Source organism: Acanthisitta chloris, unplaced genomic scaffold (genome assembly GCF_000695815.1).
Source record: "Acanthisitta chloris isolate BGI_N310 unplaced genomic scaffold, ASM69581v1 scaffold381, whole genome shotgun sequence".
NCBI lineage: Eukaryota > Metazoa > Chordata > Aves > Passeriformes > Acanthisittidae > Acanthisitta > Acanthisitta chloris.
In genome coordinates, this window is record NW_008655235.1 from 344 (window position 1) to 13,239 (window position 12,896).

The 12,896-nt window shown below is 38.9% G+C and overlaps 1 protein-coding gene across 1 annotated transcript in view; it reads left to right on the forward strand.

Annotated features, from left to right (window-relative positions):
- Nucleotides 1-1,094: 1,094 nt before the first annotated feature.
- Nucleotides 1,095-12,896, forward strand: part of KIF25 (kinesin family member 25) — a gene marked incomplete at its 5' end in the record, with an annotated part of 38,453 nt that continues 26,651 nt past the window's right edge. The window contains 6 exon segments of the mRNA XM_009083802.1: nt 1,095-1,160; nt 4,644-4,760; nt 6,626-6,764; nt 9,964-10,067; nt 11,323-11,411; nt 12,335-12,356. Coding sequence (XP_009082050.1) covers nt 1,095-1,160; nt 4,644-4,760; nt 6,626-6,764; nt 9,964-10,067; nt 11,323-11,411; nt 12,335-12,356 — 537 coding nt within the window.

Here is a 12,896-nt window from a genome sequence, read left to right on the forward strand (position 1 = left end):
TGCTATAAGGTCTCCACACAACCTTCTCTTCTCCAGGCTGAACAGCCCCAACTTCCTCAGCTTGTCTTCATAGGGGAGATGCTGCAATCCACTTATCAACTTTGTGGCCTCCTCTGGACTTGTTCCATGTCCTCCTTTCATTGAGAGCACCAGAGCTGCATGCGGTATTGCAGGTGGGGTATCACGAGAGCAGAGAGGGAGAATCAAAAGGCTCCTGAATCCCACAGCCTGGGGGGACTGGTCAGGCTGCCTGGCATGGGGAAGATGAAAACTCAGGTGCTTAGGTATAAATAAATAAGCACTGCCAGTCTGGGAAGTGGAAGGAGATGGTTTTGTAAAGCATAAGCAGCTTAAGTCTATCTGTGCATTTCCACAAGCAGGCAAAATGATAGAAAGTGTAGCAAATGAAGGAATGTTAAGAGTTCTCAAAGGTAGGAAGGAAATGGAACTGTTGGAGCAAGTCCAGAGGAGGCCACAAAGTTGATAAGAGGATTGGAGCATCTCCCCTATGAAGACAGGCTGAGGAAGTTGGGGCTGTTCAGCCTGGAGAAGTTTGCATGGAGACCTCATAGCAGCCTTCCAGTATCTGAAGGGGCTACAGGAGAGCCAGAGAGGGACTCTTGGTTAGGAGCTGCAGTGACTGGACAAGGGGCGATGGGTACAAATTGAAAGAGGGGAAGTTTAGCTTAGATATCAAGAAAAGTTTTTGTCCCGTGAGGGTGGTGAGACACTGGCACAGGTTGCCCAGGGAGGCAGTGGATGCCCCAAACATGGCAGTGTTCAAGGCCAGGTTGAATGAAATCTTGAGCATCCTGGTCTGGTGGGGAGGTGTCCCTGCCCACAGCAGGGGGTGTTGGGACTAGATGATCTGTAAGGTCCATTCCAACCCCTAACATTCTATGATTCTATGATTATCCTAATTGTCACATGGTCATATACAGATAGCACTGTGATTAGGAGATTGTGGGTAAAAGTCCTTTGATCTTTGAAGGCTGAGAAACAGTTAAATATATTAATGAAAGCTATCATGATGAAATAATGTTAATCAGAGTCATAGTTGTTTAATCTTCACTTTTGTGGGTTTTGTTCCTTAGGCCAAAGAAGAAAGAATTGTTGTCCTGGAAACTGAAAATGCTGCTCTTCATCTAAAACTTGCAGAGGTGACTATTGTTTGGTTTTTTTCAAAAAGAGTTCTCATGGAAATAGGAAAAAAAAGACATTGTAATCTGCCTTCCTGTTTTTAGGCTTTACACTCTTCACCAGTTGGGAAAATGAGTGAAGGGATTAAGGCTCAGCATTTGTTTCCTTTTCTAAATCATAAATAGTAGCAGTAACAATAGACTGATTAAGTAACTAGAAATTGGTCTACGTATTTCTCTTGTTTTGAATCTATAAAAGTGAACTGAGGGAATGCCTCTACCAGTGTTAAATATGGAATGTTGCTTTCTGCTTGCAAGGAGCATGCTTGTCTAAAAGAGAATGGTAGATTTTGCAGGAATACTTTTTTAACGCAATTAGAACAATGCTGTAAAAAGAACTGTTCACAGAGTGCAAGGAAGACATTCCATTATGAGCAGACTTGCCAGAAATGCCATATTGCATGTCTTCATAGCACAAGTGTTACACTTACCTAGAAAAGACAAGGTAGTGTTGCACAAGTACTTTATCACAGAGCATACAGCAACAACTGAATGCCCTCATTTCCTCATAGACTTCTACGGAAGCATAGATTGTTCCTAGACCGTTGTGGAAACAAGGAGCAGCCTGTGATGATGTTTGGGGCCTTCAAAGGTTTCAGAGATTTGATGGATTTTGAATATAGCTCTATGCTCCTAGAGCGGAGCCAGCTGTGAGTATTAGTGGTGATACAGACTGTAGGCCAAGAGTTTCTAATCTGGGCTTGAAACATTAACTGGTTGCAAGACCTCAGGAAAGCCATTTGCCCTCCCTGTGGGTTTGTTAACACGTGTGGATGAAAGTGGGTTTAACATTTTTCAAAGCCTGACTGGAAGCAGATGGTACATCTGAAATGAGTTTTGCTGGGTATACAGAAGAATACTGTCATTTATTCTGAGAAAATGGTTTTATTGGTTTTGTTCTGCTTTATAATATTTACTGAGAGCCGTAAGTATTTCAGCTGGTTGGGGTTTTTTTACCCTCACAAGCGCAAGAAATAAATTATTCTAGTCAGTAAGGTACATCAGATGCAGGAAGGAGTTATCTGTGTATTAGATAATAAAGCTTTGTTTTCCAAATAGAACACTGCTTCATTTTATTGAAAAACGTGCTGAAAGATATGAGCACCTACAGACACATGAGGAGTGTGGCATGTTACCACCATCAGCCAGAAACAATGACAAATGATTTGTGGAAATTCTTTGCTGTTAACCTCGCACTGTTGTTTCTACTCTGGCAGTTATTTAAATACACTTAGAAGACCTACTGCTTCTTGATTAATTTGTCCCAGCAATCTGAAAATGTGAGCTAACTAACATCTGTGAATAGTTTTACCTTAACTGAAGATTGTCTATTCAAAAGAGCACTGATTTTAATCTGACAGATTTAAGGTTGTGTGATGTGGCACCATATATATTTCCCAATGTTTCACCAGCTGTGCTGGTGAGAAAAGCTACTGCCTCAGCTATCTATCCCCGACCCTTAGATCTGCTGGTGGAGCTGCCCATTGAGCTGCTGATTGAGCTGTAACAAGTTCAGTCACAGTGACCAGGGTTAACAGAGGCCTCATTCCCAACTTGTAAAAGCTAATTGGATTCACTTTGGCTGAAGAGTTAGGGAGCTCTGGAGACAAACTTATGAGGATAGCTGTAAATTGGGATTTGCAGTGTAAATGTTTGTCTGTAGGTTGCATCAGTCTAATAAAAATGTTATCTCTTGCTATAACCTTCTCTTATCTCTTCATAAGACAGTGACAGATTTCAGCACTTGCACTGTGTTCTGCAGCCTAGTATATTGTTATCCCAGCAGTATATTGTAAGGGCTGTTACTGAACACGGGAAATCAGATTCTTTCTTGGTAGACTTGCTTTTGCCTATTTGGAGATGGGTTTGTCTACCTGCATCCCCTTGCTTTTGTTAGCAGTCCTCGAGTTTCTGATTCTGCAGCCTTCCTTACATCAAGCCAGGTCTGCCAGAAGGGATCCAATTGCAAAACCGAGATTTCACTTTGGAGAACACCATTAAGTAGCTCAGTTTCACTTCTGTTTATAATAAAGCTGACTGTAAAAAGTTTTATAGTCGATTTTTTGCTTCTATGCACAAGCACAGATTTGCAAGTCCTGGCCTATGAACAAATCTGATGAATGCTAAAACTATTTTAATGGAGAAAACCTCAAAACCAAGGCAGCATTGCATTAAACTTGATATTGGAAGCACCAAGAGAGTGACTGCAGTGACAGTACTGTCAACTGTTCTGCTTTTTCCATTGCTGTTGAGAAATATGGAGGGTCAAGAGGAATCTGTGCAGATGGTGCAGATTAGATGTTAAAAGTAGGTTTTAACTAGCTTAAGCTTATTTAACTATTAGCCTTGAGTACTGAAATTGCTTATATATATATGCTTAACTTTTCACATGTGATTAGAGATACTAATTCTAGTGTGCTACTTGTGTGCATTTTTGTCAAGCTGTTTGTAAGTATCACATCTGAGTAACATGAGACTTGAAAATCCACAGAGTAAAAGAATGTATAAACACTACAGAATCAGTCTCAATTTCTGGGAGGTTAAAGCCTGTAACAAAAAAAAAAAAGAATTTTTAAAAATAATCTCTTCCTGCTATTTGTTATCAGATGATTGGAATTAAACCCATTATGTGAGCAGATTTAGCTCTTTCATGGCATTTTGTTGCACTTTTCTATGCTTCGTTAATTTAAATAACAGGGAACTGCAGTCACAGAATTTATGGCATGAATCAAGTAGGAAATAAGTCTGTGCTAGAGACGAGGGCATTTCAAAAATAAAGGAAGACACAATTAGTAGTGATTAAGGAATGATAGATGTCAACAGGTGGCAAGGGAAAGGAGGTGAAGCAGTTGCATCTCATTTTTTGTCAGTAAGTGACAAAAATGCGCTTTTTAATGTAATAGAGATTCTGCCATATTGCAGAATTTCACGTACTCTACAGAGATTTCTTTTTCTGTGTTCATGCCTGTAAATATTTAAAGTTGTATTACTTGCATTTTCCTTTTGATTTCAACACAGCAGTTAACACAGTACGTGTGTCTTCATTCTGTTTCAGGTCCTTTCAGAGCACTTTCAGCATTAAATCTAGTTTCCAGGAGACACTTAATCCAGCTATGTAACCAACCCTTTTCCCTACGTGAAGGCACAATTTTAACCCTTTAGATCCACCTCAAGCTTAAGTAGGGGGGTTTAGGTACTGCAAAAGCATTGTAGTAACCTGGTGCTCAGGTTTACCACCCTAAGAAAGTAGAATCTTGTGGTGTTAGGTGATCCTTCATATGACTCAGAAAAAGGTAAAAGCAAGTAAATTACTTAGGTACAGCATCCTGTGTAATCAGATAGTTGAGTTACAAGTGTTTGCAGCGACAAAGGAGACAGAATGCAACAAGAAAGATGAGCGTTTTAAAGCAACTCTCTAGGTAATTGTTCTTTTTTTTTTAACAGTATCAAGGGTTGGCTGGCAGAAGCACTAAGGAAGTTTTGCAGCTCTACACTGCTCATGGCCAGCAGCAGAAATTGCAGAGGAGTTCTGCTGTAACCCAGCTGCATGGAGCAATAAAGGTAAAGACATTAAGCAATAACATAGGCGTAATCTGTGCCTTGAACATTTACATGCTTATCAAATATAGTAAAACCCAGAAAATGGGCTGATATGCATCTGATCTATGGCTTTATTGTATCCCCAGCAGAGCTTGCAAGTGAGGTGTAGCAATGATGCATAATGGTTTTGCTGCAATATGCTGCAAAGTCACCTGAGAGGCTGGTAAAAGTGGCTGCTCCTGAGTTCCAGAGTCTTATGTACAGGCTGCTATCAATACCCAAACTAGATATTTTTGTCATCAAACCCTTACAGTCGCTGATTTGACTATCATACAGACATCTCCTAAAAAATAATTGTGACATACTTTAAACATATAGGCAGATCTTTTAAAAAAGCATTGGAGTGCTCCACTGATTTCTAAGTTCTGTTCCGGCAGACCTCACAAGAGGCAGTAGTTTGCTCTATGCTCACTCAGGTTGTGTTAGTTGTACATTAAAGAGACTAAAACTGTTCTCTCAGCGCCAGTATCAAAATATTTCTCTTTGTTGAAGTACTTATTTGTTAAGTTACTCCACAGAATAGTGAGTTCCTTTTGGGGACACTAACAAATGTCAGATTTTCTCAGGGCAGCACTGAATGGCTGTGTAAAACAACTGAAAAGTATCTCAGGAAAAGGTCTCATTCTTAACAGGGAGAAGGATGCAGCTTAATTGTAGCATAATTGGACTACGTGATCATTGTAGGTACCTTCCAACAGAATTACTCTGTTCTAATTATAGTGATTCTGCTTAGTAAATTTTGTGGTGGTGTTTTACATTTTAGGTTAGCTAGAATAGCAGAACTGCGTGTGAGACAATACCAGTGGATTGAGATGGTTTACTATCAGACATCAGTGAATGTTAGGGGAGAGCAAAGCCCTCCAAACAAAATTCTAGCTGCACGGTAATCCTGCACTCATAGTAACAAAAAAATACTTCCCAGTTACCTTCTGTGACTTTTGAGAGTGAGAAATGCAGTGATTTTGTCCCTTTAGTTTAGACTGGCTTTTTATCATTGAAACTAGTTGGTTAACTCAAGGTCAGTGCCACAGCTGGAAAAATAAAATGTCACAGAATATGTGACACTTTGTACCAGGCTGACTAATGAAACATCACAGTGAGTCTGTGAGATGAGGTATTACTAAGTTCATCTTACAGATGGCTTTACATGTTCATTTCAAGACTTAGATGTCAAGAAGTCTACTAATCCTAAAATCAGGTCAATTTGGTTTTATTTGTTTGGACTTGTGAGTGAATATAAGGCAATCTTATAAACGTTTAAAAGTCTCATCATATATCTTATGCTATATCCATAACACAAATACTTTCCTGAGCAATGAAGGTGTCTGATCTTTTCAAAATACTTCTGTTCTCATAGGAAGGCATAAAAAAACTTATTGAAGAAATGACCTAGAGTGAATCTTAGCAAATACCTCCTGATCACAGTGTGAAAAATGAATGCAGTAAGGGATACACGGTCACAATTTTCCTTGCTAATTCTGGGTATGTCTTATATGTGGACAGAACATACACATGCTCATACACACTCATTTTTGTCTGAAGAATAAAAAGAAATGGGGTTATACCTGAGGCTGTGTTACAGTAGTGTATGATAAGATGGTAAGGATCTGTAAAGTCTTGCTGAGCTTGTTAGGAAATTACATTGCTAAATGTCTGGCAGGATCCTTCTCTAAATGCACTGAAAGCTATACTGAAGACTTCCTTTCATTAAGTAGAGGGTTCTTCCTGCTCATGATATCTCACCATAATTATTTGTGTTGTTATATTGATTCTTCTTAAGTGCTGTTTTTCTGTCTTTATAATGTATTTTTATTCTTGCTGAGAAGAGGCTTAAGCAAGACCTGAAGAGCCTCCATTCATTTGCTCTTGAGCTTTCAAAAGACTTTCAGCGTCAAAGCAAGACTTGTCTATACCGAGTTCTGGCAGCAGTCCAAGAGATACAGCTGCAAAATGAAGCAATGCAAAGTAAGGCTCATTGCACTTACATTTTGAGCATGTATAACATCAACAATGTCATTGTTAAATGTTACTAACATTAAAAGGTTGAGTTTGAGAAACGTGTCACTGAAATTGTAGCAGTTGTTTCTTGTTTGACATTAAATCATCATGGCGTTCTGAAGCATTAGGAGGAGTGCAAATAACTCTGCAGAGGTTGACTGATAATTTGGATTTAGCTTTTGTGTAGATTGCAGCTGCTGTTAGGCTGCCGCTGAGCTGGCTCAGCTGTGACATTTTTAAACCGAAGTTCTCAGGGTTGTTATCCTGACTGTTTTAGAATAGCCAAATAAACAATGTGTTGCTTTATAAAGCTGAAGTTTGTCTCCTTTTGATGGTACGAGAGAAGGACTCAGGTGATTTCAGCAATTTCCAGAAATACTGCCTGAAATTAGGATAGACTAGACTTTTAATATTTCTGTGTACTTACTGAAAGACATTACTTCCAAGTCAGAAACCAGTCCCACTTGCTAGACTGTATATAATAACACCACATGGACTACTCTTTCAGAATTCAGGTGCTTCCTTCTTCAGGTGTATGTGTAAAGGAGACCCAGCAGCATTGCCCTCATCACTGTGCTGAGGGCTGAGTGCATTAGTCCTACACCTGGATCTCTTGGTATGGATCTCTGCAACTGCTTTCAATATCCTTGATTCTGGTGGAGCTCCTACCAGGGCTGAGAAGCACATGACACATAGAGCTTAAATTGAAGCTTAGCAGCCTGATAAACTAACAACAAATACACAAATTTATAACCAGAGACCCTGTGTGATGCTCCGATATGCATGTGTTGCCTTTTAAAAGGTACATTTTTCTCCTGCTTTACTTTTTGGTTGAAATCTTTCATTTTGGGACTGATTTGATTCTATTGGGACTACTCAAGTCAATAGCAACAAACAGCATTCTTGGTGATGGGCATTTGCAGAACCTGTCCCTGTATGTTATGTACTAAGTTATGATTTAAATTGATTTGACTATTATCTATGTAAAGAAAATGCTCAATCAAGATGTCTTTAAAATGGGAAAAAATGTGGAATTGAGGTGCTATTTGTCACCTTTATTTATTATCTTTCTAACCCTAGATTATATTTATCACCCTGGATAAAGGTGAATCTTTCCCTTATTGAAGCAGGGGCCTTAATTAATAGATGGGAGATAGGACTTGGCATTTGAGCTGTTGTGGTGTAAATAAATAGTGAGTTTTCCTTACAAGGCCTTGCAAATGCCTCTTGATTGTTCCCAGTTTGCACTTCATGGCACTTTGTTCTGTGAAATCATAACCAGCAGAAGCTTCTTTGCTGTACAAAATAGGATGTTGCTACTTTGGTGGGTGACTTTTATTTTGAGTTTGGCTGGTTTTCAGTTCTCTGTTAAATGTTTTAGGTGGAGATTCTATTGTTAAGCTTAAATATGACAGTTGGAATTGCCATCTTTGAATTACATATAATCTTTTGTAGACAGAAAGCCCTAAGTATATATTCTGGAGACAATATATATTACCAACTTCATCTTAAAATAGAGACTGAAAATGAGGGAGAGAGTTACAGAAGAAACATTTGAATAGGTTAGTTTCAAGGCTGTAGCTGACATGCAACAAGCTATAAAACTTTCCTGTAGTAACTGAGTGGTCTCTTTCTTAGAAATATTTATTCACAGTCTGAAAACCAGACTATTCCTTCCTTTCCTACTGAAATTTAAATAGCAGTCATTTATAAGACAGAGAAGTGTCCATTATTCTTTTGTTGTAGGCCTGTTGCTCTCATAAAAAAGGCTGCTATCATTTTAGCAAAAAATACTGGCCACCTGACTGCAAATGACATTATTGAGATAGATGCAGTAATTCAGCAGATTTTTGGAAGGGTAGGAATTTCTAAAGATTTAAGATTACTTTTTTGATTGCTTCACCATGCAGGTAAGAGGAAATTACAGCATCTGTGCTGCTGCAGGCCAGTGGCATAGATGTGCTCTGTGTTTCTGAGACACTTTCTCTCTGGGGTGGAGACAAAGAAAATAGTTAAGAAGCTTATTTCCCACTATGCTGGCACCTATGTGCTTTGCTCCAGTTGGAGAAAGCTGAGCTCTGCACTGTGCTGTTGACTTGTATTTTTGGAATGTGAACTACCATCATCTTTTATCCTCAACTCAACAGCAGTCTCATGGGCTCAGCTGCCTTTTGAAAGCATTTTCCTCTTAGTGCAGAGTAGGGAAGAAGGAGAGGGACTTGAGATCCAGCAACAGAAATATTTTAGCAGCCCAAGAATAATCACAGAATCATAGAATGGTTTGGGTTGGAAGGGGCCTTGAAAGATCATCTAGTTGCAACCCTCCTCCAATCAGCAGCAACATCTTCAGCTAGATCAGGTGTCAGAGCTCCATCCAATCTGACCTTGAATGTTTCCAGGGATGGGGCATCCACCACCTCTCTGGGCAATCTGTTCCAAGGTTTTACCACCCTCATTGTAAAAACCACCTTTCCTAGATTGTTCTATTGCAACAGCCCTGATAGTATTACATCCCAGGATATAAAACACATCTGAAAACAAGGTTTGGAATTGAATCTATTTCTTCATAGCTGCTTGTCCTAGAAGACATGGTCAGATTGGTCTCCTTTTTAAACTGGAATCTAGAATGGCAAGAAACATTAAACACCTCAGGAAACTATGGGGACAGCTACACATCCATATCAGTTATACTGTGGCTGTGCTAGGTTATGCTGCTCCTGTTTTTCATGTCCCTGCCATGGACCTTTCAGCTATGTTTGTGTTGTCACATGCAAAACAGATCAGGAAGCTGATCCAGGAGAGAAACTGCTCAGAAAGAAGGATTGCATTTAGACCTCCATGCAAGCATAGCAGAAGGTCTGGTGCAGGACTGAATGGGAGGGAATGAAAAGCTCCTTAACCAAGATTGTCAGTTAAAGGAACATTACAATCCTGCAAATGTTTGCAAGCCATCATGACTGTTAAGTCTGATTATTGATGAAGATCCTAACTGTGTTCAGTGACATTTAAACAGAAAAATCAGCATTCCCAGCTCCCAGAAAATTTCTGTGTAGGTCAGTGAGATAGGCAAAGCGTGGGGGAAAGGGCTTCTGTTTCATGAGCTGCTACTGGAAAATGCATTTTCTAAAGTCATGGAGTTTGTTTCTTTGAAACTGCTTTCTTGTAGTGTTTCAGATAAAAGCTTTTGGTCTTGAGCAGTCTCTACAAGAGGTGACAGAGAGATATGAGAAAGAAAAGCAGAAGAGGAAGGCTCTGCATAACAGCTTGGTTGTAAGTATTTTATGACAGAACATTTTCTTATTTTGTTAAAATTATTCCCATAATTTCCTCACCAATAAAGCTAATGGACATACTTTGCACGGATATTCCCCTCCCCCAGCTGTGTATATACGATGAGTGTATTTGCTGAGGCACATTAGGCTTATGGTAAACCCTACTAGGTTTTTGTTACACAAGCATCTCTCAGATGCATTCATGCAACATATCATCATGGAGTATCATCCATTTTGAATAGTGGACAAAGGTTGAGTTTCTTCATCCTCTTCTCTAAATTTGCAGCTTGTGAAATTGTTTTAGAATTCTTAAAATTATTGACTTGAAATTGCAAAACAGTTATCTTTTATTTTTCCAGAGATGTCCAGCTGTATCCTGCTCAGCCATTAGTGATGGTTCATTTGAGATTCATTTTTTCCTCTTTGTACTTTAACTGTACTTAACCTGTTCCTCCCCACCCCTGCAAATGACTAGTTTTGGGTTGCCTGATTCGGGACCTGTTTTTTAGAAACACAGGCTACCCTCAAACAAAATTCTTGGAAGTTTTTCTTCCTGGGAAAATGAAGCTCTTTGTCGTAAAGTGCTTACCTTTGAAACTCTGCCTTGTGTTGCAGTTTGCTGAAAGAATATTCCCCAAGGTGGTGGGGTATTAATGCCAGTGGTCACTAATCATCACAGGCCAACTGTTTTCACTCAACAAAATGAGAAGAACTGATCACCAATAGTGAAAAGGGAAGGGAAAACACTAGGTTAGATAATCTGAAGTCTAAAACAGCCTACAGAGACAAATCAGTTACTGGCTTTTTACTCATGTATGAACACACAGTGGAGAGGAAAATATACAACATGTTTTCTATTCCATATCTTCCTTAGGACTGGCAGAAGAGAAATGGAATGTGTAATTTTGTCTGTTGAGTTAATAAAGATGTCTGAAGAAGCTCAGGTAAAGGGGAAGGAGAAAAAGGAAAGGAAAGGAAAAATGGCTCAGATTGAAAGGCTGTTTTTTCCCCCCATATGGTCTGGAGAGGGCTGCACCATTCCAGAGCTCTGAAGAGCTCATACTTCCTCAAGTACCTTCTCCTAACTTATCCAGACAAATTATATTGATTCCATTTTTCTTTCCACAGAGTCTAGGGCTATGATGTTGTAAACACCTGCTTTCTAAAACACATTCATGTCAGTTTGATAAATTCCAGTGTATTTGTCCTCTCCAGTAGTTTATATTAAATACATCTTAATATTCTAACCCTAGGAACTGAGAGGAAATATCAGAGTCCACTGCAGGATCCGACCATTACTACCTTTTGATGATGCTGCTGGACATTTGATATCACAAGATAGGTAATTTATTTTGACTATGTTAGATCTGATCTGACTCATAATTAATATACAGAGAAAACAATAGTTATATTTATATGACAACAACTGTGTTCTTGATTTTATTCTGGTTTTTATGTGTGTGGGGAGACAGTGATGGTATCATAAAAACTAATTGCTGTTTTCTTTCTCCTAAATTGTCTTTAGCCAATCTCATCCCCTCTCTAAAAGTATGTCCACCTCAATAGAAAGCCATAGCTCTTCTGCCAAGCCAGGATTATCCCTGGCTTGGCAGAATTAACACAGCTGCAGTCAGTTTAGAGTGTATTCACTATCCTATACAAATTCTGGGATGCAGTAATGTAATAACTGCCAGAAGTCGTGGGTAGAGAAACACTCTCAGCATTACAGTTGTTTTGTAATGCTGCAGAGCACATTGGCTGTCAGCACAAACACTGGTGATTCTATTTCAGTATAATTTGGCTCTGCCACCAGAATTTATAACATGTTTACTGTAACTGAAGTGTCAAAACATTCCAAGATCCAAAAGGAAAAGAGGGATTAGATGTGAGTATGTGTTTAACAAGCTGATTTTCTCCATAGATGATTAACATGAAAGAAAGTAGGGATTGAAACACACACAAACAAAGAAGGGGGAAACTAGGTGGGTGGCTAGAAACCTGTAATATTATCATTTGCTCTATCAGTAAATAGCTGATCTGGGGCTTTATTTTACTTTTACTGCCTGGTAATTCTAAAAGAGTACATTGATTTTGGGCAAATCTTAAAAAATATATAATTGTTTTAATTAAAACAAACAACATCAAAAATAACAGACAAGAAATTTCAAGGAGCCTGAAGGAGAAACTTGCATTAAACTATGCTTGATAAACCTGGGCAAGGAACCCACTCACTGTTTTTGCTGCAGTATGGAACAGTGCACTCAGGCACTGAATTGCAGTGCAAAACAGGATGAACTAGGCCAAACAAATAATTGTTATAGGTAACTTTTCTTAATGTATCCCAAAGTAATGTAAACAAAACTTAGTTGTAATACTAAGGACTGATTCTCCAAACACACACATGAATGAATTTATACACTTCAATAATCCAGTCAGTGTTTGGACTAGTAATGAATGCAAGAGCAGGTACAAATGCCTAAAAAGGGAGTGTTTTTCACTTTAATGTTCTAAACTGAAAGCCTCTTGTTACAAGCTCACGTTACAATCTCAAAATAACGGAATGGCTTGCATGTGAATTAGTCTCAGTTTGGTTTGTTCTAAATGCCTTTTTTAAAGCAGATTATTTTGCTTGATTGCACTTTAGTTTGGTTTTTTATTCACAACTAACTGTGGCGTTAGTATGTACATGGGGTACAGTAATAATGTCAATTCTGAAAGGTACTCTTCAGACAAAATGTGGTTCACAGACACTTTGAACATTGGCTTTCCTCAGCTCAGTGGAACACTTACGACTTGAAAGGTACTTTTTGTTTTCCCCCACTATTGT